Genomic DNA, 27,282 nt, shown 5'->3' on the forward strand with positions numbered 1-27,282 from the left:
TTGTACTATAATGCAATCTAGTGAAACTACCAAGGTCCCCCTGGCTGTTGCACTTCACACGAAGCGTCATCATTTGACAAGTACGTGCGAGGGCGATGTTACAGAGTCAAGGACTTCCTTGAGACAGTTGCCCCATTGTGATGTCAGTAACCCATCCATGGAATGCATTTCACACAATATATTAGTGTGTCAGGATGGAAACAGTAGCTTACTGCATAGAGTGATTATGCTTGCTTTGGTGATGAACATCATCAGGAGTGTTTAATGACTTTTAAGTAACATGTGAGATAGCAAAGAAGAGCAACAGTCTTGAGATGATCTGCCGCTGTGCCACAGCATCAAACAAATTGACAGCGGATCGAGGGGAATTTTTTATAACACTTTCAGGGCATGAAGCATTATAGAGGGTTGGGGTTATAAAGCATGTTATAATCAAATGAAGAATATGCTGTCAGGGAAACAGCAAAGTAAGTACCAACTGTTTTAATTCAAAAGGTTATGTTTATTGAAAGGACACAAACATGGGGCTGGTAAAGTAGAAAAGAACACTGTGCAAGGCCAAAGCTGGGCACATAAGAGTCTTTGTGCATTTCAAATATAAGAATGAAGATTGGCTGTTTAGGCTAGTTGGTATTCCATATTGTATAAGTTAAAAGCGCAACCGAAGACTGGATGACAAAAACACACACAGGCACTTGTGTGTGTTTTTGTCATCCAGTCTTCGGTTGCGCTTTTAACTTACAAGAATGAAACTAGAAGAATTCTATGAAAGAGAGGAAATGTGTAAATATGAAAGACAATTGCTTTGTGTTTCATGCTATTTGTCAGGATTAGTTACACCAGCTAATGGGCAGGCCTTACTAGAGAGTCGATATCTAAGCAATGTAATTTTGACTGTAGAAGTTGTTCGACTTCATAAAATGCCTTTGTGCACAATTTTGCCAGGTTAGTTTAAACGGGGTCGCTTGGCAGGATGCCTGGGCAGCCTTTCTCCCGTGTGTGTGCATGCATCATTTGCAAAAATTGAAGCAGAGCACAAGTTCATCCTTTTTTTTTGTTCACCCAAGTGGTATTGGCAACATTCAATGCTTTTGAAGTGAAGGATCATTATAGGGTATTCATGTCCTTTGCTTAAAAGAAATGCTGGCTGAGTGGGACACCTTTTCCTTTCTAGTTATAATTCAGCAGGTTTTACTGTACTTTTACCGTCATGGTGACAATGCCTAACTGCAAACGGATTGTGCACTGCATTAAAATATCTTCTTTTGTGCATGGCACACCTTGTTTTCCAAGTCGCCACGAAGCATCTTGCTTGCAATGAGGCACAAGTAGCGATTCTTGAGGCAAACGCAACACCATTTCTGTCGCTCAACTTCATGTGGCAACGTGCTTCTGTGTCACAGCAGGCTGGTGGGGTAGCACAACCGTGCTGATGTCACGGTCATCATGAACAGCTGAACTAATTTTACTTTGGGTACAAAGTCTTTCAGGGACTTTTTGTTTAACCATTACACACTCTGCAGACGACTTGGCGCAAGCACTTTGTTTTATTGTGATACTATCTTTGAAGCATGTTGGTTTGCCAAGAAGGGCAGTGTGATGGTTGTTGTGGTTGCTACTTACATAGGGCAGCACACATTGAGCATGTGTAGTAGCGTTTGACCAGAGCTTGCTTTTGCCACTCAAAATACTGTCTTCTTGGTGAGTCATGCATTACTGCAAATTATTGTAATAAAGGGACACTAGAGGGAAGATTAAGCTGAACTGTATTAGTAAACTACCCTTCAAGAGTACCAATAAAGCCACTCTTATAGGGAGAAGAGGCCTCAAAAGCCAGATAAGGTGCGGAAATGAAAGATGGGTGGCAGCCACCACCTTTGAGTTCCCGCACCAGCTTGCCGCGACGTTGGGTTTTCATGGTGTCTGCATGGGCCTAGTTAATATTTTTTCAATTAGATAAAGACTGTATTGTATTCTAAACGATCCGAAGATTGAACATGGCATGCTTTGATAACTTCTACTGTGGCCTAATGGCCGAAATATGAGAAAATACTTTGCAATCTGTTAAGTCACACTGACATACCAGTGCTAGGGTATAGGCATGAAATTTAAGAAATGGAAGTTTCGCCTTCATTTTCTGTTCTACTAATCAATCACCTACTGAGAAATTTATGAGAATGGAGTTCTGAAAGAGTACTCTGTCAGCCTAAACTGATTTAGGGGTGTTGCTCCTTTAATGCCACTAACGACTGAATAGTATTAAAAGGCAGCAGTACAAGGGGTGGTAACTTCAACACACATGATAGCATATATGGTTAGGCGTCACCTCTTGAGCTGTTGGTTTCCATCAATTTCTTAGTTATTTAGAGGGAATAGTGGCATTTCCAGTGCTGTTGTATGCATGAAAATGCCGGGAAAGGGGGCTTCGGATTGGCACCTTTCTTGGAGAACGGATTGGCACCCTTCTTGTGAACGGTGTTTTGTCTGTCGCAGTGGTTTAGTCTGTTTTAGAACAGCGTGTGAGATGCCATTTTTGCTATGTTCTTACATCAGAACTCCTTATTAAAATGCAAGTGTACTTTCAGTAGATTGTAGGATTGTATCATGGGTGAGCAATACCTACAGCAGGTTGCTAAGCCAGAGGAAGGATGAGAAGGCCTGCACTCAGTGTGTGCTGACTTCAATCGTATGTTTCCATTTTCTGCATTTATTTGTTATATTGTAAGTGAGTAAACAAATGCTAGAATGCTAAGGGAAAATCAAATCTTTTCTTAAGGGCTTGATTCCATGCAAGCTTTACTTTGCGCAGCCATCACCATATTTTAGGCCAAGCCATGTTCAAAACAAAGCTGGACCTTTCATGTCCCAGCGTTGCCATGGTGCTTCAGTGCTGTTGAAGAAACGTACGTGGAAGGAGATGCCAGATTTCTGCCTAGGCAATGTTGTAAGAAAAGCTGCACGATTTCCATGCTGTGGTCATTGAGAAAAGACAGTATAACTCGAGATTGTCCTTGTAAGCAGCTTGAATTGCTCAGGAGGCCTGGATGGTTGCATGCTGCCCTCTGTCTCTCTCTCTCCATCCTGACTATATACGGTCGTTAATAGATGAGGAACTGTAACGCATGCTTCGCAGTATGTGCATGCCTGGAGAATCTTTTTCACTTTATGGGCTAGTGTTAGGGTGACAGGTGTGTGGGTGAGTGTAACTGTTGCACATTTATCACTATGTCCCGAGAAACATCAGCTTCACTGCAGCACAGAATCTAGGTAAAGCTTTTCTAAGCCATCTTCAGCAGCACATCTTGCCCAGTTAGCAATCCTAATAACTTTTGTACAGCTTCTCTGCCGGTTTCCCTCCACATTCCTAGGGAAGACTAGGGTAAAAGAACGTTCATTTTTCGTGGCTGCACAGCTGAGAATGTTAAAATGTATTTCAAAACAATTGCTACTCGGGGTAATTAGTGTGCAGCTGTGGAAGAGTAAACAGCACTACAACATTGTTTGTACAACATTACTTTCTTTATTTAATTTTAATTTTATTGAGCAGTATTGGAAAATATTGTGTTGTCTGTCAAATCTCACTTGCCCAAAATTGCTCACTGCACTGCATGCTTTGAATCTTCTTGTTCTTTACTCACTGATAGGATGGAGAGCAAGCAACCTGTTAACATTTTGTTCCCTGCATTGTGCATGAAGCAACAGAGCTAGTTTGAACACATCAAGTTTGAAAGAAACACCACAAAGCTGACAGGCAACTTTGGAGCCCTTGTTTATGGAGACGTGTAGGTAGTCTGCATCAGATTCCCACATTTGCACCCATCAATAGATCCTGAGAAGACCTTGCTTAGAAGCACAACTGATGGTCCATCAGTTGCTCAACTTGATCCATCATGAACATGAACCATCAACTTGCTCATTACTGCTACTGCCAAAGGTTGTTGATTGCTGTTGCAGTCCTCTGTCTTTGCTGTTATCCATTGAGCCGAAGAAATACTGTGCCTGCTAAGTTTTATCTCTGTAGGCCCTATGTCATTTGCGGAGATAAATGATGCATAGAACACTTTGTTTCAGGTTCCACTTGATGAATAGAAGTGCCATTGACCGACGGTTATCATTTTAAATGGATAGTGCTCCTGAATGTACTTTCTTTGCTTAGTTCATAACCACACTGTATACTTAGTCGTACAAGGCAGGCAAGAGTGGACACGAAGAGCGCTCCGGTTCATCTTATGTTCCTGCGCTATGTGTCTTAATTATGCATCACCAACAACCCACCAGCCTTCTACCCTGTGTTGCTTTTGGGTGTTAAACCTCCTCAGTCAATCTTTAGTTGTCAATTATTTGTTGGACATGACTAGGGAATGAATTGCACTTTGTTTTGCTTGTGTTTTTGATGCCTTCATAGAATAAAAAATGCAAATTTACAAGCTGAGGAATATTTTAATAATTATTTTAAAAAATGGCGGATCTTGCGCATATGGTGGGAATTGGTTATAGGCTGAAGGTTTCTTTGTTGGTTTGGTTTTCCTTTGCTGTAATGTCTTGCTTCATTTCTGTGTAGCTCAATGCACGCTCTGGTCCCATTCTGTTCACTTGACTTGTTTCTCCACACTCGACTGCTTTCGTCGCCAAACTCCTTCACTTCTTTTTCCTGCTTGTCTATTCGAGCACATACCAAGTACTGTACACCCAGTGGCCCAAGTTGTATAATCGGCAAGACAGCAGCTGGTCAGCGCTCACAAATTGGGCCTTTTTGATTTGCTGCCATCAAGGGGGATATGTACGTCCAACTGTACCCATTGCTGTGTTACAATGGTTAAAACCAAACTGGGCACAGTTATAAATTGCAAGCGCATTTCAGATGCAGCTTACAGGCTTCCTTTGAATTTGCTGAGCACCAATGGCACTAGGGTCATCCTCCTGGCAGGTTACAGCAATGACGTTTTGTGCAAAACTTGTGCTCTCTCAGGATTTTTTTTAAAGGCTGTTGCTTTTCTTTCTAAGATGTGGGATTGATGTGGTTAAGGCACATTCGTAACAGTGGCTATAGTAATCTATAGCATTATGTTTTGTGTCAACCAATTTATGCGCAGATTTTCCTTTTTCCCTCCTTCTGCCTGCAGCATGGGAAAATGGTTTCCTTCCTGCTCAATGAAGCTGGTAGTAGGTGACGCTGTGATTGTTGAGGGAATTGTCATCTTGCACCGATGCACTGCACTTGCTAGGCTTGAGCGCTAGTGAGACAGACTTAGGTAATTGATATAGTTGGCTGCTTCTAGAAAGCTATACCTGGGCAGTCAGTATAGTTGACTGCTGGAATTCTGTACTTCGCACATTACCTGCAGATCGGCTGATGCCTTTGTTACCAATTCGTTTTATTTTTGTTTTCTTGTTTCCAGTTTGGCACTTTCTCGCCTTGTTTTGGCTTTGTCCTTGTTTTTAATTTGCTGCCGCATTTATTTTACTGTTTTGCTTTGCCTGTGGAGTTTGTTTGCGAGGGCCTCTCTTCTCCTTCTCTTGTGAGAGCTCCCTCAGCTGGCTATGTGTTAAAAAAAAAAAAAATTGGGAGTTTCGTCTAAAGATGAAGCATTGACAGAGATAACAAAGTTTAGCATTGTGCTGAAGGGGTCTCGGAAAGCTGGCGTGATGAGGAGCCCCGCCAACAGATATCGCAGGTGTCACATCTCGATGGTAAATGAGATGAGAGCAAAGGAAAAATGATTGGTGTTCGTCAGCATCCGAAGAAAGGATTAGATGCATTTACCTTGACGTTTACTGTCCGTTCTGCTTCCATCAGGGCATGCATCATGGTGTTGTGTGCGCACAGCTGCTCAACGTGAACCCCAGTGTGTGTGTGTGCACAGCGCTGTTGCCAGCAGTGGAAGCTAGAATGCTGCCCTGGCCCTGGCAGAGCCAATTGAGAACAGTGTGATGGATATTCCACTTGGCTTTGTTGCTTTTACCTCCAAATGCACTGTGTGTCTCCGGAGACTTTCTAACCCTCCACGTGCCAACCGCACGTGCGCGTCAATACCGTGACAACGGCAATGGTGATGCCGACGGCGGTGCCAGTGGCGATGGCACAAACGCTCCTTGAGGGTCTGTATAAATGCTATTGCAGTAATAGAATGAAATGGTGAAACCTACTTAATTTCATGTGCATTTTTTTTCTCATAACCACAGGGATGTCTTCATGGAGAAGCACTGGAAGAGTGTCATCCACCGGTCGGTGTGCGACTACTTCTTCGACGTGCAGAAGAAAGCTGCCAGCCCCGAGGATATCCCGCCTGTCATCTCTGCCCCGCATCACTACCTCATCAACATCTACCGCAACAAGATGTTCTTTGTGGCTGTCACTATGTCCGAGGGTGAGTGTATGCGCACTAAAGGCAACATTGATGTCGAGAAACTGTTTCTTTTTTTTTTTAGGCAATTTTCTTAAACTTTATTTCAATGACAGAAGGGTACCGCATGTCATGCTATATTGTATTTATGCAGTAAAAATGTCCTTTGCGTCTCGTGTGCAACACAATGCTTTTCTTCTTTTTTGGACCTATTGACACGTATACATGTTTATCTTTCACCGGCTAACAAATGTTAGTTATCACTAGGCACAGGACGCGCATGCATGTGTCGGAAGTTTCTCGAACGTTATTGATGCTTCTATCCTCTGTCTGTTGTCGCCGACGCTTATGGAATCTGATTGTAGGAACGACGTGAATTGTCTAGTACTTTCTGGAAGACACGCGGGCACCAGGGATTAATCGGGAACCTTCGATGACTTGTGTATAAAAGCAGACGCATTTCGCCGCTGATGAGTTTTCGAGGATCGCTGACTGTGTTTGCCGCTATCGTTCTGCTTCGAGTGCAACTTGCTTTTGTGAGCACAGGTTCGCCCAATAAAAAGGCCGTCTCGTCATTCACAGTTTTGCAACTGTTTTCTTCCCTGTCACTACTACTTGACAATATTCAGGCAGGTTTGTGAGTGTGTCACATGTTTCTATTGTACAAACACGAAATATCTGATTTGTTTTGTTTAGCTGCATTATCGTCAACGTATTTAAGACAAGTGCAACATAAAAGGAATCACTGCATACTGCCTGGTAACTAATAAGGCTTTTGAAGAGTGGAGGGCGTCCTTACAGCTTTCCTATTGACCGAACCAGATCTATGCATTTCTTTGTTTTGCTGTCAGAACACCATTTATTGTTGTAGTGGGTTTGATTGATTGATTAATACATGTTGTCTACTGGTACAAGGGCCATGTATGTCTAAAGAGTGCCCAACAAACATATGTTACATCTGGTGATGATAATATGGTAGTTTAAAAAAATAGACAATGATTAAATAATAAATGCTGACGTCTCTTACACCCTTGCTCAGCAAGTGCATACAGGCTATTGCTTACGGATGTAAACGTCGCAACAATTCAGTTTTGTGATTGTTTATGTACAACACACTATTCTGTTCATATCACCGCATATCATTACAATGAGTGCATGTTTGGAAGTGCCTCCTGTGTCACTTGCCGATAACCAGCTTACTTAAATCAGTGGAGGTTCGAGCATGCAGAGGTCCACCTTTGGGCTGCCTCCATATCGTGACGACAGTTTCTACTCACGTGCACCAACTTGATCCCAGGACATGGCTATTTGCCAATGAAGCGACACTCATGAGCTGTGTATGCTGTCAGCTGCATTGATGGGTTCGGGCTCCTGGGTAGGTACACACAAACAGCGTGACTATGTCCCTCCTAAGATAACTACAGCCTGAAAATTGGTGTCTGCTTTTTGCAAAACACATTTGTAAACCCACTGACAGCACTGGTAAATATCGGCAGGATCTGCTATTGGGCTAATCGGTAATGGTTAATCTTTGACTTGAGCAGTGCATGTGAGACGAGGGACAGAAAGAGAGAAGATAATGCACTGCAGTTTGTGTGTTCTCCCTTTTGGTCCCTCGCCTTCTATGCACCCTACCAGTGCACACGCTAAGTCAGAATAATGTATTTGAGAGCGCTAGGAAGATCTTGGAGGTTAGTCCTGTGCAGATTTCCTTCGTGGGTGTTGCGCCCACTTCATACTCTGTAAGCCAGCACTCCTTGTTTGTGGCAGTCTTTCATTTTATGTATCGGCTGTGGTGGCTCTGTGCTAATGGCAACCTGCTGCTGTGCATGAGGTTGTTTGCTTGATTCCCGACTGCAGCACTGCACTCCAACATGGGTGTAATGCAGAAATGCTCCGTACTGAGGCATTGAATGGCTACTAGAGAAACCCGAGACGGTCAAAATTAATCTAGAGCCCTTCGCTACGGTGTCTATGATTGCAACTGTGTTTGCTATCGAACATTAAATGCAGTCAGTGAATCAATCTTTCAATCAACGTTTGCTTCATTCCTGCAATGTATCTTAGCTTCTCACCTGCTCAACTCTCACTTCCTCCTTGCAGTACCACCGCTGTTTGTGATTGAGTTCCTGCATCGTGTGGTGGACACATTTGTTGACTACTTCAGTGATTGCACCGAGTTCCTTATCAAGGAGCATTATGTGGTTGTTTACGAGGTATGCTGTGCTGTGATTATTTTGTTTTCTATTGTCTAATTATTTGCATTTGACGAGGGAGTGCGAAAGTGTCCATGTCTGGTTCAGATTAATGTGGAGTCTGCCTTGCCCCCATATTGTGATGTCTCTTTAGGCCCGTATGCAGCTCTTGGCTGTGCAGTCTGATAAAGATAGATTGTCATTGTCTAAATATCAGTTTCTACGAGCTTACAGTAAAGAAGGAAGCATCTTTAGCACCACGGAAGTGGATTCCTAATGTGGTTACAAATGTAATAAATTTGGAAGCTGCCTGCTGCGGTGCTGAGTTCGAGGTTGCAGGTTTGATCGTGCTTGCAGCGGCAACATTACAGTGGGGGCAAAATGGAAAAACACTTCTTTACTTAGATTTATGTGCATGGTAAGGAACCACAGGTGGTCAAAATTAATCCGGAGTACCCCTCTACTACGTTCCTCATGATTAGATCGTGGCTTTGGCATGTAAAACTCCAACATCTAATTTCATTTCAATTTGGAACCATAGTTAGGAATTTGAAACTTGTAGCAAGCAGTGCAACCAACTGTAATCTTTGTATGCTTTTCATGTTGTGCGCTACTATTAAGCCGTGATCTAGTCCTTCTGTTGTATAACTTATGTCTATGCTAGAATGTCGAGGAGGGAATGTTCTAGGGTCTAGCAGCAGTGCAGCATTTTTTAATGTGCACACTCTGAAGAAATTGCATGGTACTGGCATGTGTGAACAGATTAGTTCAATGTGCAGCTTCTGGATGAAATGTTGGATAATGGCTTCCCGCTTGCGACGGAGTCCAATATCCTGAAGGAGCTCATCAAGCCACCAAACATCCTGAGAACCCTCGCCAACACTGTCACGGGTCGGACAAAGTAAGTTGTGTGCCTATCCATTGTGTTTTTGTAGCAGCAACGGGGGCCCGATTCATGGTAGACTCCAGTCAGTGATGGAGGTCAAGAAGGCAGCAGCAAGTGCCCCTCAAGGGGAATGTGCACATATTCACCAGCGAATTGGCTTGTCTGAATTTCTATCTCCACCTTTGCCTTGCCCAGGTGCTGACACGCTGTGAACCCGTAGGTGTGGGTGTTTGTGAGATACAAAAGGATGCACCGATCTGTAAAAGAATTACTAACAGTTCTTGTCTTGTGGTGCCCTTTTTCACTGTGTGCGAGGAGGTTCTCCAGACATTAGGTGGAATCAATCAATCAGTTTATTCCAGTTTCTGTAAAACTGAGGGCAGTGAGAAAAAATGCAGCATCGCAGTGCAACTTGACTGGCCTAGCCACCACTGTAAGTCAGCAGTAGCAGGGAATACATATTGGTGAAATTTTGGTGAAGCAGCACACTTTGAAAAAAGCACGTTCACAAACTCATGAATGATGAGGACATACACAGGCACTGTATCACAGGCGCAGTATCATTTTCAGAAAAAGCGCGCCGCTACCTGGGCATTTTATTTTATTTTGAGCACACATGGTGATGGTTATCTTCGTCTATTTGTCATTTTTTTTCTTGTTTTCCTCGCCATGCAGCTGTCACAGCGCGTGCACTTACCAAAGCGTTTACTAAAAAAAGTGCGTTGTTGAGCAATAAAGCAATAGTTGCAAGCGCCTGTGTATGTCCTCATCAAGTGAATGATGCTCTAAAATTTTTTTTTCCAAGTGCACTGCTTCGGCAAAATCGTGGACCACCAACTAGCCTGTCAATACCAATTAAACATCTAAGAAATCTGCATGGCACATGCTTGGAAATATACACGTAATTAATCACGATAACAAGGACATAAGCGTAATTATATGCCACAGTTGACTTCTGTTGATTTGACTCCAGTTTGATGTTTCGGTTAATTAGATCACGACCGAAGGTCGTCCCGGCAGGCGCCTATACATTTATAATCGGCCAAACTTCCGCTATTTCGATCTCAAAATTGACCGTCGCTATACAATTCAAACTCTGCTGGTCAGCTGTGCTGCAATACAGCCGCATTATGCAATGAAGCATACCAAGAATGGAAGGGGCCATTGTCACGGGACTTCGTACGTGTTCATTAAGTATACACGCGTTCACGGGCCGTCTCCAGTCACAGTACGAGCACCTAGACGCTAAATACGCATACTAATAAGAAACGGCCATTCAGAGCCGTTTCTGACCATCTTTGTTTTGGTAAAGCTAGCGAAAGGAAGGCGGTAAGATGAAAAACTCCGAAATTCGCCGGGACACTTATGGCCAACAAAAGAGCAGGGGTCTATCTGAAACTCTGAAGGCCTGCCAGTAAATTTATTAGGCATCTCGGCGCTCGTACTGTGACCGGACACTGCGCATCTGCATGTGTAAATTAAAAAAACGCGGGCTATATCCCGCAACAGTGGCACCTTTCCCCACTTGGTATGCTTCACTGCATAACACACTACATGTTGGCGAATTCAACTTCAAAGGCAAATACTGCCAAGTGATCAGCGGCGGGTTTTGGCGTTTTTTCTGTTGTTTAATTATACCTGCCGGATAATTCGACCAGTTTTGTCGGTTCCGCCAGGGTCGAATTAACGGAAGTCGACTGTAACAACTTACAGAAGTGTGAACATAATGTTAAAACAGTCATTATCTTTTGCAAGACTTGCTTATCTTTATTTGATGGATATCGACAGATTGCGGAATTTCGGTATTATACATTTTAACATTGCAAAACCATAGTTCTGCACTGGGGCAACAGGCGTGGGTTCTTCGTGTCTCACAGGAGACCAACCACCGTGGGTTCGAGCTTAGCGAGCCACAGGGCCGCGTCAGCCATCGCCTCCAGCACCGCTAGCGCGCGAGCTCAGAGGCCGCAAGGGGCAACTGAGCGACGCACGCAAAAACACAGTAAAGCCCTGAGTTGACGGAAACCGCTTACTGAATTTGCCGGCACCAGCACTGCACAAACGCCCGCGCGGCGGGGAGCCAAAGCACCAGGGCAAAAATACAATAACAGGCGCCTATAGCACGTCGCTGCGAGAGCACAGGCTCAAGCTGGGACACGCCGCTAGGAAAAGTCCCGGCGGCTATGCTACTTGCTCTGGCGATAACCAATGGGTCAACTCACGAGAGCACGGGCAATATCCTTCGGCTTAGGCTTTCGGCAAGTGCGGCTCGGCGGGGTACGACCTTGCGCGAGCACTATGGCACCGCTCGTCGGCTTAGCGTCGGGAAAGGATCAGCACAAAGTACGCGCTCTCCGCACGGGCAAAGGCACCGTGCGCGAGCTCCAGTCCTAGTCACAAAGGTGTCGGCGGACGAGAGGAAAGCATGTACGTACTGTGCGCTGGTCCCGGAGAGAAAAGAGAGCCACGGGCTCCACCGCTAGCAGCCGAAACGCGGCCGCGTGACGTCAGCGCCCCGCCCTCACCGCCAAACGCCGCGTGGGCAGCGCCACCGCGGGAACCGGTTAGGAGGCGGCGCGAGTGGGGAATAAGGTGAGCGGGGAACGAAAGCGAGGGATGGCAGAGCCCGCGCAATGGCGCCGGCGCCTCCCTCAAACCCCACACAGGAAACTGTCTGGGATTCTTCTCAAGTAGGGTATTCTTCTGGGTTCAACCATTACATATGGGTCAGCTATCCTCCTCGTAGACCCCTTTCAGAGTTCCTGTCACAGCTGTCCCCGATACGTCGTCGGCGCGAAGTCGATCGACGGGGTAGACAAGCCGGTTGGTCGTTCCGTACTCAAGCGAACACAGTGAAAAAGTCAGAGTCGGGAGTAAACAAAAAAAACAAGATATTTATCGGCTGATAAATATACACAAATTAATAAAATAAAATAAAAAGAAAACACAAGACAGACTAACACACTTGATGGTGACGATGATGGTGACAAGTAAATACGAGCAATTAACAGTAGATATAAAAATGAAACAGTGCGAGGATCAAATACACAAGAATACACTTAACATTATTTCACTAAAACAAAGTTCAAAAGAAATCAAAGTTCAAAAGAAAACAAATGGTCTCATACGCATTGCCGGGCAGCAACAGCAAGTCCATAAACCGTGAAGTCGGTGCACAGAGCTTTCCCAAAGAATGCTGGCGGTCCGATCTTGTCAAGGTGGATGCAAATTGCGGGGCTGGGTTTCCCGGGAGTCTAGATCTGACGACTTCCCTCAAGCAGGTTGAGCTAACTTGAGGTGAACTACCGTGAGCTTCGTTGCAGACGCTGGTTTGACGTCTCGTACATTAACAAGTTCCTCGGAGTTCCGACGTGGCCAGGCGGCCCAGGCGATACTGGACGGCACTAGCCCCCCCCCCCAATGGCTTCTCAGCAGCGCATAGGTTCAGCTTCTAGACTAATCAGCAGGGCCCAAAACCTGCGCTTAAATAGCCTCTCCTTTCCCTAGTTCCCTATGTAGGGAAACTGCCGGTATGCAGAGTTCTGAAATTAATTCACGGCTCCTCCCAAAAGTCTTGGCCGCGACCCTTTCACCACGGACGAAGAACGGCAGATTCTTCTCTCTCCCAAGGTCAAGGGCCAAGGTCGAGCCCGGCACTACCACGCGGACGTACACGCACACTCCGTAATCTCCGCAATCGGCGTGTCGCGTCTCGAATCGAGATGTCACCCCGTGAGGCCACGATGCTTTTGATGCCCGTAATTCGGCGTGCAGCTAATCGAAATTATACGCCGCATAGTGAAGACCCCACGTTTTGATGCCCGTAATTCGGCGTGTCACTAATCAGCATCAAAACCACTTGAAAACTCTCGAAATTATGTTGCTCCGTGACAGTCGCTAATCGAAATTATACGCCGCATAGTGAGTGCTCCACGTTCTTGGCGGCCGTTAATTGGCGTCAAAAACCACTCGAACTCTCGAAAATATGCCGCTCCGTGGCAGTTCCCCAAAGGTGTTTATACTCACAGCTGCATGTAGTCCTGCACTTGCTGGGACTGGCTGTTCATTTGCGTTTGTTCTTGGTGCGCTGCTGGGATGCCTCCTCTTAGCTGCAAGCGAACTATATATTCTGTGAGTGTGGAGGGATAGAGAGTGAGCACAGCATTAATTCATGGTGGGAGCTTCTGCATCCTCGACTCTGTCACGAACTAAAATGCCTGTATTATTTCCGAGAAGTGCACTCTTAAGGCTCTCACTTTCATTTGAGTCTGATTAAATGCACACTGGGAAAGCCCCACTGAAGTTGCAGCCACCTAATACCTATGATACTTTTTGAGGGATATTTGTTATTTTTTTTTAGTTGTTCATCAGGAACTTTATCAGGTAATCAACACGTTCACTGCGTCATGGATCAGTGGCAGGTTGCGATGACAAGTCAGTCTCCCTGTGCAGTTATGCAAATTCTGGGCGCCTCCTGTATTGCAGAAGACATGTCTTTGCAAAAAGGTGTACGCAGGCGAATAAAGGTTGCTTCCCACTGAAGGTGCAGTGGCACCATCTCTCTTAAGTTTGAGAAAGATGCAAATGTGCATGACTCACTGGTGCGTCACAGCCCATCTGAGAGGCAATGTTTGTGGCCGACCGGTGGGTCGTGATGCATGGGAATTGGGACTTCAAAAAGTGCTGCTGCAGTGAATGTGTTAAAACTTTGTATGCAGTCTGGTGCCATTGGATTCTTGATTCATGTTACCGGAGTTGTAGTCTGTGGTGTCTGCATCTTCTCTTTGTGTCCTGTCTGTATTGCGCTCATAACATGAATCAAGAATCTAGGAACCAACTAGCCCATTCAACAGCATTACTTGTGGTGAGGTTGTGAGCGACACAATTTATACAATTACAATTTCATAACTTCGGCTGAAGTGCAGATACAAACATCAAAGTGCTAACTTGCAGTCTTTGGACATCCAGGAACTTTTAGTTCTTGTTGCAGTATATTTTTTGCAAGTCACATCCGAAATATTTAACACAAGGAGAATTGTAAGTTTTTGTTGACCTAGAAAAAAAAATATTTGTAATCAGCGCACAAGATTGGATGTGTCCTGAGACTTTCGTGTCTAGAGCGAATAACAAAAATGTTTGTTCCGGATGCCATGCCCTCCCCAAAATTTAGGGCTGTTTGTTTTCTTTACTTTTCTCAAAAGGCAAATTTTGGGCTCCATACAATATTCAGGCCTTCATATCTCAACACTAAAAGCAAATAGAATTAAAATGTTTTTTTGCAGAACAGAGCCTTATGTGTACTACACTATGAAGTATAGCAAGCAGAATTTTTTTTTTTTTTCATTTCAGAAATTATTTTGCTGCATTTTCAGCCACATGGTTGCCACATTTTGTAATCTTATATTCAAAGGGCTGTAAAATGTCTATTAATGGTGAGATAAAAAAGTGCTTGCTGTACTTTATTCCTTACTCTTTATGCTATCTCACCATGCCTTTGAAATAATTTTTTATTGTGCCATTTATTTTTCATTGTGGCCTTAACAATGAAAGTCAAATGTTGATTATCTTAGGAACTAATTGACCTACTAATTACATATTTGAAATCCGCATAAAAATCTTAGTAAGACTGGAATGTTTCAATAATATTTATTTATTTACAATACCCCTAAGGGCCCTCGTGCACAGGTATTAATTACATGGGAGGGGGGGGGGGGACACAAACTCGTGCATGCAAAATCAGCACTAGTGCTTGAAATGCAACTATTAATACATTGATTACAGTGGAAACATGAAGTGGAACTCAAACATGAAATATATACAAGAAATAAAACTAAATGAAACCGTTGATTATAAAAATGATGAACATTATTTCAATAGCAATGTCCCCCGACACTAAAGGCAAATAAAAAGTCAAGCTAATGTGATAGAGTAATGCTCTAGAACGTGTGAGGCGTCAATATAATCGCGAACGGAGCTGTAGTAATCGAGAAATGGAGGTAAATGCAGGACACGATAAGAGACTCCCCAGGGACATTCAGGTACTTACCCGATCATGAAGGCACTCCTCAAAAAAAATTTTCACTTGTACTCAACCACTCGGATTAAAAAAATCATTTCATTGGATTATAAGATGGAAGAAAATGCTACTTGTCTACTTCTATTAGATTCTTAGAAAAATCTTTTTGGCATTACCCTTGATAATGACATGGGTGGTGTAAAGGTTTCGTTGTCGCTCGACTCTGCACCACACGCTTTCGAGTTTCAGTAGTTCCGATATCACGTAGTGCTGCGCAGGTGTTATGGCTCGCTAAACTCGCACTTGAAATTGCAAGCAGCAGAGAATGCTATGCCCATGTGATGTCGCGGGATGCCCGAAGGGTCCGCGCGATGGTATGTCGAGATGGTGACCGGCTTCGTTTCCGACGTCGTATTGATGGAGTCCTCGCTACTTTGGCGCTAGGAAAAGCCGGCGTCGAGGCCGCTGTCGTAGTGCGCAACAACGCCGGCAGCGCGAGCCCTCAGGGGCATGTCATGTTCATCGGAGCTTAGATAGCTGAAATCGAGCCCAGCATCGCGAGCCAACGTGCCGTTGTCAGTGTCGTCAACAAGGTCTATTGCGACGAGCATCGGCGATCATCATGTTTACAATTCGGTGACTCATTGTGCGCTTTTCGCATTGTTGTCGGCTCTGTCTTGGCTCTGTTTCTGGCCACGCGTCTGCATTTTCCGAAAAAAAAAGCCATAGCGCCGTCTCCGGGCGCCGTTTGACTCACCGGTGGCACAACGTCGCTATGAGACCATGATGTCGCCATTCCTCGCTCGGGAGGGTGGGCGATTTGAATGGCGCTAGACGTACGCAGACGCTTCAGACGCAATTTTCTCATAAAATAAGTCTTTTCTTGGCAATAAACAACTGTTTTGAGGTTTCTGTGATCGTATTTTAACATTCTACGTTGACTTAATATTTGCCTTTAGTGTCCCTTTAAACACCATAATTTGTATTGTAAAATTTTTCACCTAAACCTCAGCATCTGTGTGTCAGTATGACGCCACAGATTTCAAAGTGTTTTCTGTGTTGGTGCAGGCAATATTATAGAAGCTTCCCCTTCGTTGCTTTTCAATGTAATTTTGTTTTTTTGCCAGTAAAATGATGACAGTGGTTACTGTATCTATTTTCTGTCAGTTTAGGCACGTGCTTGACTTGACAGTGCTCAAAGTTGCTACTGAGGGGAAGTTGTAAAAGCAGCTGGATGAAAAGGACAGGTGTTCAGTTGTATTTGAATGACTTTGTTCTGCTGTTGGTATCAGAAAATAAGTTTTGATGTCTTTCATTGAATTGAGTAATGGTCATCTCTGTGTTTAAGTATGGAAAGTTATGGGTATCATGGGCGATAAAAAATTTCCATGGAACACTGTTCCTCTTGCTGAAATTCTAGGAACAAGATCAGCTGCTCTTAGTAGCAGCTGCAGTGCTCATAGGCAAATTTTCAGTAATCTTCTGGAGTGGTTCATGGCACCATGAATGTTGTTTGGCTCAAGTCTCATTCTGTTCTCCCTGTGGTTGTCATTCAGCCTGAGCAGCACCCTGCCCACAGGCCAGCTGTCAAATGTCCCGTGGCGTCGAACGGGGGTCAAGTATGCCAACAACGAGGCCTACTTTGACGTCGTCGAAGAGGTGGATGCCATTATTGACAAGAGTGGTTCGGTCATCTCAGCCGAGATCCAGGGATACGTACGTTCTAAACTTCCATGTGCCTTTTTCTTTTAGCCATTCAAGTTGTGGGCATGGTCTGTGGGCAAGTACTTGTAGGTAAATTTACCTATTGGTGAAAAAATTTGTGTAAACAACACTAGGTTGCTGCTTAACAAGCTGTTGAGTGACAAAGGGGAAGCTTTTGCAATAGTGCTGCTCGTTTGTCACTTCATAAATTATGCTGTGCAGCAACTTCGAGAAAATGCACAAAGCATTTTACCCATGGGTAAAATTTTTGTGCTAGTCAGATTTTTGCTAGTCATTTGTGTGCTCTTGCACCAGGTGTACGATCAAGACACCTTGAAATGGCAGTCTTCCAGTGGGACAGCAATTTGTTGCCAACAGCGATGGCCGACAAATTGGGTTGCTGCAGGGACTGATTGGTTGCTGTCACTTGATGGGTTTTGGCTAGGCCTGTATATTCACCTGTTGCCTGAAGGATTTTATGGTGATAGACCAGTGATAAAAAGCCTCCAGCTTGCATCACTGTTAGTCCATGCAGTTGTCAGCTCCATTGCTGAGCGCTTGCCACCCAACATTTTCTTTGTCAGTTCTGGCCACCTGCCAGCTGTCACGTGTGCTAAAAATCAGGTTCATATTAGAAACGCAATGAACAGAACATTGTCCATGATGGTGTTCTCAAAGGGGTTGGCATTTCGGCTTCCACACAGAAGCAAGGAGCCTTGCCATCCCTGCCATATGTCCATATGTATGTCTTCCAGCACTAATGAGCTAGCATGCAGGTAAGTAGTGGTAACTGGAAGCAGTAGTGCTATGATACCGATTGTCCTCTTGAGATCACAGCAAAAGTTATTGTCGTCAAGGTAAAGTTTAAAATTACACACAAAAAAAAAGACGAAATACTGTTTTAAGATGTAATTTAATTATTTTATGCAAAACAATGACCGAGTGGCATTACAGTCTATGCAAAATTTTTGGGGGTTTGCAATTTATTTGTGGCAAACGATTGTGTACAATTGGTCAGCGAGTAAAGTTTGTTGCTGCTTGTATACGCACTGTTGTATGCATGTGTTAGCTATACCCCACAATATGACAGTATTACCCCATCCAAATTTCATTGCCACTTGGTTCAAGTGTCTACTGATATACAGTGTATCCCTGATAGATCAAACTTGAAGGGGATAGCTAAATAGTGCGATATATCGATAATTCTTAAAATATGCCTATCTGAAATCTCTGCGTGTCTTGGACAGTTTCCTGAGATTGTGAAAAGTAGGAACTTACCTATTTGCTTCTCCAAGGCCATGTTGAACACACAAAAGTGCACTTATTTTTTACTCACAAACATTGCAAGTCGCTTGTGCTGTGTAATGGCTTTCACAACTCTATAACTCTAAAATCCCGCATCACCTGGACGTGAGACTGCAGTGTGCCTTGCATGCTGCGAAGTCCTTGTTGCGCGTTTTTTATTCATGATAAGGTAGAAATGGACTCGCCGTGGAAGCAAACTAGCCCGTATGGCGTTGCTGTCATCAGCACACTTGTACTGCGAATCATGCGGGAACTTTCTTGGCTACGTGTCCATTACAATACGCCGTTTTCATGGCCGATCGTCACACGTGGGCAAGGAGCCAGGTGGACTGTTGTGTTAGGTTCAGAACCGACTTCCGGTTGGAACCAGTTGTCCTCATTTCTCTACTGCCCTAAAAATTTTAGTCTGCGCGCCTTTTCTTGTGCGCTGCTCGGTGCTCCGATCCCTCTTGACATGTGTGTCCCTTCATTCTCGGCCCTTCCCCACTGGCCCCTGCGTCGGTAACTGCCGACACTACACACGCTGTTAATTTCAAAAGTGGCTTTCAGGTTGCAGAACATTTGAATCCATTGCCTTTGATGTGTAACTGTGCAAGCGGGAATGAAACACGTTCAGCGTGGATCTGCGAATCGCACAGCAATGGGTTGCGCACCGCTGCCGCTATAGTCTTTTTGCAAAGTGCGGATGTGGTGTGTGGGAGTATTGTTAAATTAAATAGAGTAATGTGCAGATCCGTCCAAGTGGAGGTTTGAGTTGGGTTTGTGCCGGCCGCTCGGCGGAATCCTAAAATGCAGTTTGCGTAAAGCCTTTGTCTACAAGAAGACAAACCCAGCGGTGCAGCATATCCAGTTCAGCATCCCATGCTCGGCGCCACTCAGTGAAAAGGTTGAATATTGACACGTATACACGTTTATCTTTCACCGGTGGCTGCTTTCCACCGGCTAACAAATGTTAAACATTATCGCTCGGTGCAGGACGCGCCTGTATCGCAAGTTTCTAGAACGTTATCGATGCTTCTTTCCGTTGCCTGTTTTCACTGACGCTTATGTTATCTGATTGCATGACCGACGCGAATTGTCTAGAACTTTCTGCAAGACACGCGGGCATCAGGGATTAATCTGGAACCTTCGATGACTCGGGTATAAAAGCCGACGCGCTTCGCCACTGATCAGATTTTCGACGATCGCCGACTGTGTTCGCCGCTATCGTTGTACTTTGAGTGTAGCTTGCTTTTGTGGGCACAGGTTCGCCCAATAAACAACCAGTTTCGTCATACACAGTTTTGCGACTGTTTGCTCTACCGTCACTACTACGTGACAATATCATCCACGCTTTCCTGTGGAACGTGTATCGGACCGGGAGGCCTTCTGCGTTCTTGAAACAGAGTGGTGATCTGCTTGTGCCAATAATGAACGGCTGCAGTTTGCATGAGCCATCCACATTCGCAGCGTGCAAAATGAGCGCACCCTGCTCATTTTTTCTCCATGGTGTGTGCCGCCCTTCAGATTTAATCTACTCTTTGACAGCTTCTGCCAAAGCAGTGTAGTTTCATATTGGTCGGCATTAAATATTTTTGACGCGAGAAGTGATCGTGCCTTCAATAGCGGAAGCGCGATTGCAGGGACGCGGAGCAGCACAGCACAGCGTTCAATAGATCGAATATGGCGGTGAACAGGAGTTACATGTATGCATAGCTCATTTCAAAATTTTTGCTTGGAATGTTCAAGGGGATTTTACAACTGTTCAATATAGAGAATAGTTTGATATGTCCAAGTTTGGTATATCCAGGATTGGGGGGGGGGGGGGCTGTATGTGCCACCTGGCCACTCTTTGTTGGTGTAGGGATGTGCTTAAGGGATAAGGGGGGGGGGGTGAAATATTGTCAGATACTATGACTTTGTTAAATGTTTGTTCTGTTAAGGGGGGACGCGGCTTTCGCATCGCGAAAAATGGCTAAAAAATCGATTTTTTGAAAATCACATTTTCAGTTTCTGTAACTCTTGATCTATCTGATTCCGAAATATCATCACTGAAAACCAAGTAGAAGTGCTCTAAAAAAATTGTTGTATCAGCCAAGGTGCCGAAAAATTGCGCGGAAATCGCGAAAGAACGGCGTTTTTCAAGCCACGATATCTCCGGAACGGCGCAGCCGAGCGCCGCCATCTTGGTCTCGTTGGAAAGCGCATTTCTCCGTCTTCAAATCTGCCGCTTCAGCTATCTCCTCCATACAGAAACAAGCACACAAAAAGCAAATGATTGAAGGTCGTGCCGGAGCCACCGATTGGCCGCGCCCGCCACGTGACTCCAGCGCGGTTCGCCATTGGTCCGGTGCTCGCTCCGTGATGGCGTCGTCTGCTCCGCTTGTTGCGGTCTCCTCGCGAGCTCCGGACAGTTTCCGTAATCTCGACGAGTGTTAAAGCGGGCGCTACGCGGACATCGCAGTAGCGTGGCCGATCCCGCTTTTTGTGGACGTCTCAGACCCGCGGCTAAGCATTCCGAGCATCGGTGACGCGGACTTCGCGATCGAGCTTCGAGCACGGAATGCTCGGACACGCGGCTAAGCCTCTCGCGCGTAGGCGTCTCAGACTCGGCGATGAAGCACATCGCGCGCGGACTTCTCGGATCCTTGCCTAAGCATTTCGTGCGTTGGCGCCTCCGACTGCGTGACTAAGCAAATCGAGCGTCGACTCCTCGAGCCCGCGGCGACGCATTTCGCGCGTCGGCACATCGCTCAACAAGTGTCGACTCCGCGGACCCGCGGCTACGCACTTCGCGCGTCGGCATCTGAGCGTCGACTCCTCGAGCCCGCGGCTAGGCATTTCACGTGTCGGCACATCGCTCATGGAGTGTCGACACCTCGAGCGTGTATTCCTCGGACCCGCGGCTAGGCATTTCGCGCGTCGGCACCTCGGACTGCGCGATTGAGCTTACCGAGCGTTTGGACCCGCGACCAGGCATTTCGCGCATCGGCACCTCGGACTGCGCGACTAAGGTCGTCGAGCGTCTATTCCGCGGACCCGCGACCAGGCATTTCGCACATCGGCACCTCGGACCCGCGACTTAGCACATCGCGCGCCGACTCTGTTATCGTAATGCGTACGATATCTAGTAATAATACCTATATCATACCACCCCTTCATAAAGAGAACCTCATCATGAGCTCTGTTCACTAGGCCACTTGGGCTGGCACAGACACCTGGCTGCAGAAGTGAGGCATGATACAAAAGTACTGGCTGGAAAGCACCTATAGCAGCTGCATTGCTGCCTATCTATCAGTGGCTCTCCTAACCTCCATAGCCATTGTCAATGGAAGATGATTCAGAAGGCTGCTGAGAGCCTTCATTCAGTAACATGGTCGATTCTACCAAAAGAAAACAATGCCTCACTGACTGCACTAGAGGCTGCCATCAATGAGGCAGTCTGCAGATACAACGCTAGAACTACTGTACATTTATGCCCACATAGTTCTGCACCTCACACTTGGTTTGAAACCCAGGCACCATGCTCTTTGTCGAGCAGCAGTAAAGAATGCCATACAAACATGAAAAAGGCAGAACGAAGGCTCAGCAGACCAGAGGCCACATGTCCGAGAAGCCCCACGTCACAAAACACATCAAAGATTACAACTTTGGTGCGTTTTAGAGAACTGAAGAGAAGGTGCAACTTTGAGAGCCGTTTTCTCAAAACTGTTTTTTCGCCTTTCTGCTCAGTTTCTGGAGCTGATTTCTTCGTTACCGTTTAGCCTATTTTGATTCTGTTTTTTTTTGTCACGTTCTTTGGACTACAGTGCAGGTCGAGACAGTCTTGCATTTTTATCTTGACTTTTTATAAATTTATGGCAGGGCTATTCGTTCACCCCGAAAGTGTGCTCGGTGCGAAGGTAACTTGAAAAATGACTATCTAAAAAATTTGTGTTGCGAAAAAAAAAAAGTAAGACTGTCACGACCTTCAGCACGCATTGAGCTATGCAGTCAATACTCAACGAGCCTTCCATCATGTTTTTTAAGCTCCCCAGGCCCTCCAGAAAGTTCAAGAGAGAAAAATTCTGCTCAATAAAATGTTCTCAAGGTATCACTCTGAAACTTTTATGGAAGTATCAGGGAGACATTCTAAACATTTGTGCCAATTTTCATCAAAATCCATGAAGAAATCAGGAAGTTGATTTTCAAAGCCACGTCCCCCCTTAAGATTCTTCCAAAGAAGTTTTCATGATGATGGCTTGCAGCCACCAATACATTAGAAAAGTGTGACCGGAGGTAAGGCTTAAAAATAATTTAATAGGCCTCTCACCAGGACACAGCAGATTTTGGTTATATCTCAGAAACTGTTATGTGCCCTCTAGGGAGTGTTCTACCACAAGAATTTTAAACTTGGTTCATTATTACCATGAATTCAGTAGGCGAGCTTCACTGCCAACATCGACACTCGTGCCCATTGCCCCATCTAGCCTCCACAAGCAAAATTCCTTCCCTATGTTCTCCCATACCTGAGCCCTAGGATTGCGTCACATTCACGTCGTGGTCCCCGGCTTTTTTTTTATCTCACGTTTTTGCTGCGCGGCGCCCTTCCGGTGACGGTCTCGCCCGTGAGCTGTTGCATTTGTTTCATTTCGCTCTGTGCACAATCTTGCAAGCTGTGCTCGAGAACCCCTGCGTTGTTGTCTGGCTGCTTCTGTGAAATGGATCCCTCAGTGCACACACATTAGGAGAGGCTGGCTCGTTCATGGATCCTTACCACGATACACCGCGTCGTGCCGTTGGCACCAGACTAGCGGTATGATAAGTCAGTGTCGCATGAACACTGAGGCAGATGTGAGCTTATCAAAAAGCATGATCGTCCACTGGAACATGGTAGAAAATGACATAGTTTCGTTCTCTGCACGCGCAACTGCACGACATGGGAACAAGCAGGCGGAACGGAAGTATATCTCTTGCTTCGGTACGTAGTAAAACAGACACGCAGACATTCGGTTGGTAGATTTTATTATTTCTCTAACCTTTAATTCGTCTTTGAAGCAACAGATCAAACACATAACTGCTGTTGCCTTCAATAATTCTCAGTCACGTGTCACTGTAACGTCACAGCACTGCAAATTATGTAGGCGCAATTGTGCGACTGCTGTCGACTCTCTGGCTGGGAGCGCGGTGCTCGCGAGAAGGGCACACTGTGTTCAGTTTGAAATTTCAGTTTTTGCGGCGTGTAGTGGTGTAATACTTTGCAGACGCAATCGTTAGCGCGCATTGTATGCACTGTGCTTGTCAACTCAAAATAGCCAGACCTGGGGAGGGGCCCTTTAAAGTAAACTTCTATGGATTAAGGAACTTTTTGCTGTGGGCAGCAGAAAGACCTTTGGTTCCTTCCTGCAGGATGTGCAAAAAGATCTGATAATCTAAAAGACACTCTGACACATTCCGTGCTGCAATGTTGTTTCCAATTTTACAGACAAAGTGGTAGTACAGAAGCAGCTCGTTTGGAGCATACTTGTTATTTTCGAGCACACTGAGGAATGTATTAATTATAAGTGCAGCATGAAACGCATTAGTTTTTTGACAAGCTCTTGGGTCAAAGTGTGGGTCTAGAGGTCTTCTGTGCAAACACGTGTCTGATGCCATGCAATTTCAAAGGCCTAGTAGAATTTCTACTCATTTTGAAATGTCGCGGGTGTAGGTGAGCCTTGTAGGAGTAACTCTGTTATAAGGACCAGTTTTTGTCAGAAGGCAACATTATCTTTCAAGGCATGATAGTTGCGTGATAAATACCATATTTACTCGAATCTAATGCGCACTTTTTTCCGATAAAACAGGTTAAAAAATTGTGTGTGCGTTAGAATCGAGTACAACCCTAAAACTGCGTTACCATATAGCCGTCGGCATTTCAAAATGGCTGCCTCGCACGCGCTTCGAGCCTAGCTACACTCTAGCCTAGCTGCCTCCATGTGCTGCAGTACAAGTGCTTAGGCATTAGTGTACCGTCTGTCTTCCTGTTTTCTGCGTCTGCTTTATCACGATAAAGTGCAGAGTTCATCATGTTGCTGCATTTAAAAGGAAAGTAATCGTGTGTGGAGACGGACGGAAATCGGGCCGCATCACGGGCGTTCGGAGAATCCGAAACTTGTGTGCGGGACTGGCGCAAACAGAAGGAAAGGATTTTTGCCAGCAAAGCAATGCGGAAGGGTTTCAGTGCACCGAAGCAGGACGTAATCTGCGGCAATCCACGTCGGCGATACAATCGCCTTGGCCTTATCTTGAAAGCTATCTGCGACGTGCAGAGTCTGTTGCGGGCTGTGTTTTCGCCGGGTCGCATTGAAGTGAGGCATGTTAGCATGAAGGTCAATTCGCTCGCCGCGCTTCGTCACTCCAGCGTTTCGACAGCCAGTTTCCACGGTCAACGAGCGAGAAGTGTTCATGTTTGCTTGTGCACGCGTGACACTGTGCTTGTTAATTTATTTAGTAGGCGAATGTTTGTAAATTTATACGGCCTATAAAACTGCTATCCTTATTTCATATAGCGGTCTACTAATTTGCTATCGCAATTGATGCTTCGCCAACTGCGACTTTTTTTTTATTCATTGCAACTTTATTGCACCGGGAGTAAATCTTTTTCCAAATGAGAGAAAGTTGAATTTCTATATGAAAGCGTGAGGTACGCGGTACTGTTGAGGATTTTTGTTTGTTTGTTTTGGTCACGGTAAACGGGTGCGCGTTACAATCGAGGGCGCGTTACAATCAGTTAAATACGGTAATGCATGAGAGGTCATTTGATCTATAACTGGGTAAATATGATAATCCAGCCAACCTTATTTGCTGTGTAAATTTCGGTGAATTGAAGTCTGGGTTAGACATTTATTAAATGTGCTACCTGCATCTTTGTGGCTGTCGCTTTGTGAAAAACCTCTTGGGATCACTTGTTTTAACGATGCATGCACACTTTGTAGTACGGGTTTAATTAATGTACCTTTATGCAGCAGAGAATTGCCCAGATGTCGTCCTTTCTGCTTGTTCAGGAGGGTTCTTTTTGGTTAAAGTTGTTTATCTTGGCCTCTTCTTTCAGTATAAACCACATAAAATGTTTCACCTTTTGGATGTGTAATAAGTAATGAAGAAATTGTTGACTCTGGATCTCCGTTGCTCATGCAGGTGGATTGCTGCATCAAGCTGAGTGGAATGCCTGACCTCAGTCTGACCTTTGTCAACCCGCGCCTCTTTGACGACGTCAGCTTTCACCCCTGTGTTCGCTTCCGGCGTTGGGAGGTGAGCACACATGCAAAATGGTGTTGGCAAAAGCTAAACCGCAGTGGCTTTTGTTTCAACTCGTGTCATGGCTGCTTTCATAATTAGTAAGGCATATAGCGGCCTTACTGGCCAAGTGAAAGTGCCCTTAATTAATCACTGAAACAATGATGACTTAATGGCATACCTGCCAAGCAGCAAGATTTGAAATTCGTAAAAATCCCGCTGGAGAAGGGGGCGGGGAGTGTCGCAGGCATTCTTAACAATTTTGCCCGGAGCACACGCCTTTTCTGCCACACACCATGTGCATTCAAGAACCCAAGAGGTTGGAAGGAATTGGAACCCTCCACGAACTTCGACTTCTCTCATAACCTATTAGTTGCCTTGGGGCTTCTAGACTTGTAATTTAATTTGGATTTTAATTTAGTTTGCTGAAGAAATCCTGCATCCAATTTGAGCAGTAAAGCTTTGTTCAGCATGTTTCATGTTTAACAGCAGCAGGCTACCTCCAGCAACTAATCACAGCTGTTGCAGCAGCTGTGCACGTAGTCATGAAACTGGGCAGCTACTCTCAGCGTGAGGTTGCATCCAATCAGCTCCAGAAAACGGCTGTTCATGGAGTGGCGCAGGGCTTCGAGAAGTTTGGCAGTGAAGCCAGCAGCAAGGTGGTCTTGTTCACAGCTGAAAAGTTCTCAAAGTTATGTGTTTAACCCTTTGAAGGTCGAATTATTTTGAAAAAAACTTTCCCAGATGGTCAAATTACTTTATTGCGGATATTGAATGTAAAAAATGTATAAAGTCGGGAATAAATAGTGAAAAAAAATTAGAAACAGTATTTTGATGTCGGCATCACTCAGAACTCCAAATGTTCAATAATATTTCAGAGTGTGGTATTCCTTCAAACACGGTTCTACGCACAGCGCCTTATCGCGCCAATCAAGGTGGCGCCAATCAAGGTGGCGCCAATCAAGGTGGCGCCAATCAAGGTGGCGCCAATCAAGGTGGCGCCAATCAAGGTGGCGCCAATCAAGGTGGCGCCAATCAAGGTAGCGCCAATCAAGGTAGCGCCAATCAAAGAGCAGCGCCAATCAAGGTAGAAAGCTTCCACCGCATCTGCAAGAGAGTGCCGACAGAGAAAACTCACGTTTCGCGTGCCTCCGTTGCGATCATTCGGCGGAACCAAAACCGCGTAAACGCGTTGCCGCAGAGAGCGAGAATACCTCGTGATCGGCGCTGATAAGCAAGCTAAGACAGCGCTAATCAAGATAGAAATCAACTTCCGCCGCTTCTGCAAGAGAGTGCCGACAGAGAGAAAACTCACGTTTGGCGCGCCTCCGTTGCGATCACGCGGCGGAACCGAAACCGCGTAAGCGCGTTGCCGCAGAGAGCGAGAATACCTCGTGATCGGCGCAGATAAGCAAGCTAAGACAGCGCTAATCAAGATAGAAATCAACTTCCGCCGCCCCTGCAAGAGAGTGCCGACAGAGAGAAAACTAACGTTTGGCGCGCCTCGCCTCCGTTGCGATCACGCGGCGCAACCGAAACCGCGTAAGCGCGTTGCCGCAGAGAGCAAGAATACCTCGTGAGCGGCGCTGATAAACA

The 27,282-nt window shown here is 45.4% G+C and overlaps 1 protein-coding gene across 1 annotated transcript in view; it reads left to right on the forward strand.

The window, feature by feature from the left end:
• LOC119437438 (AP-3 complex subunit mu-1) overlaps positions 1–27,282 on the forward strand; it is an 85,614-nt gene that overhangs the window by 1,240 nt on the left and 57,092 nt on the right. The window contains exons 2-6 of the mRNA XM_037704468.2: positions 6,184–6,368; positions 8,448–8,560; positions 9,319–9,440; positions 16,998–17,157; positions 25,588–25,701. Of these exons, the coding sequence (XP_037560396.1) occupies positions 6,184–6,368; positions 8,448–8,560; positions 9,319–9,440; positions 16,998–17,157; positions 25,588–25,701 (694 nt within the window). The remainder of the gene's footprint in view (positions 1–6,183; positions 6,369–8,447; positions 8,561–9,318; positions 9,441–16,997; positions 17,158–25,587; positions 25,702–27,282) is intronic.

Source organism: Dermacentor silvarum, chromosome 1 (genome assembly GCF_013339745.2).
Source record: "Dermacentor silvarum isolate Dsil-2018 chromosome 1, BIME_Dsil_1.4, whole genome shotgun sequence".
In the NCBI taxonomy this organism is placed as follows: Eukaryota; Metazoa; Arthropoda; class Arachnida; order Ixodida; family Ixodidae; genus Dermacentor; species Dermacentor silvarum.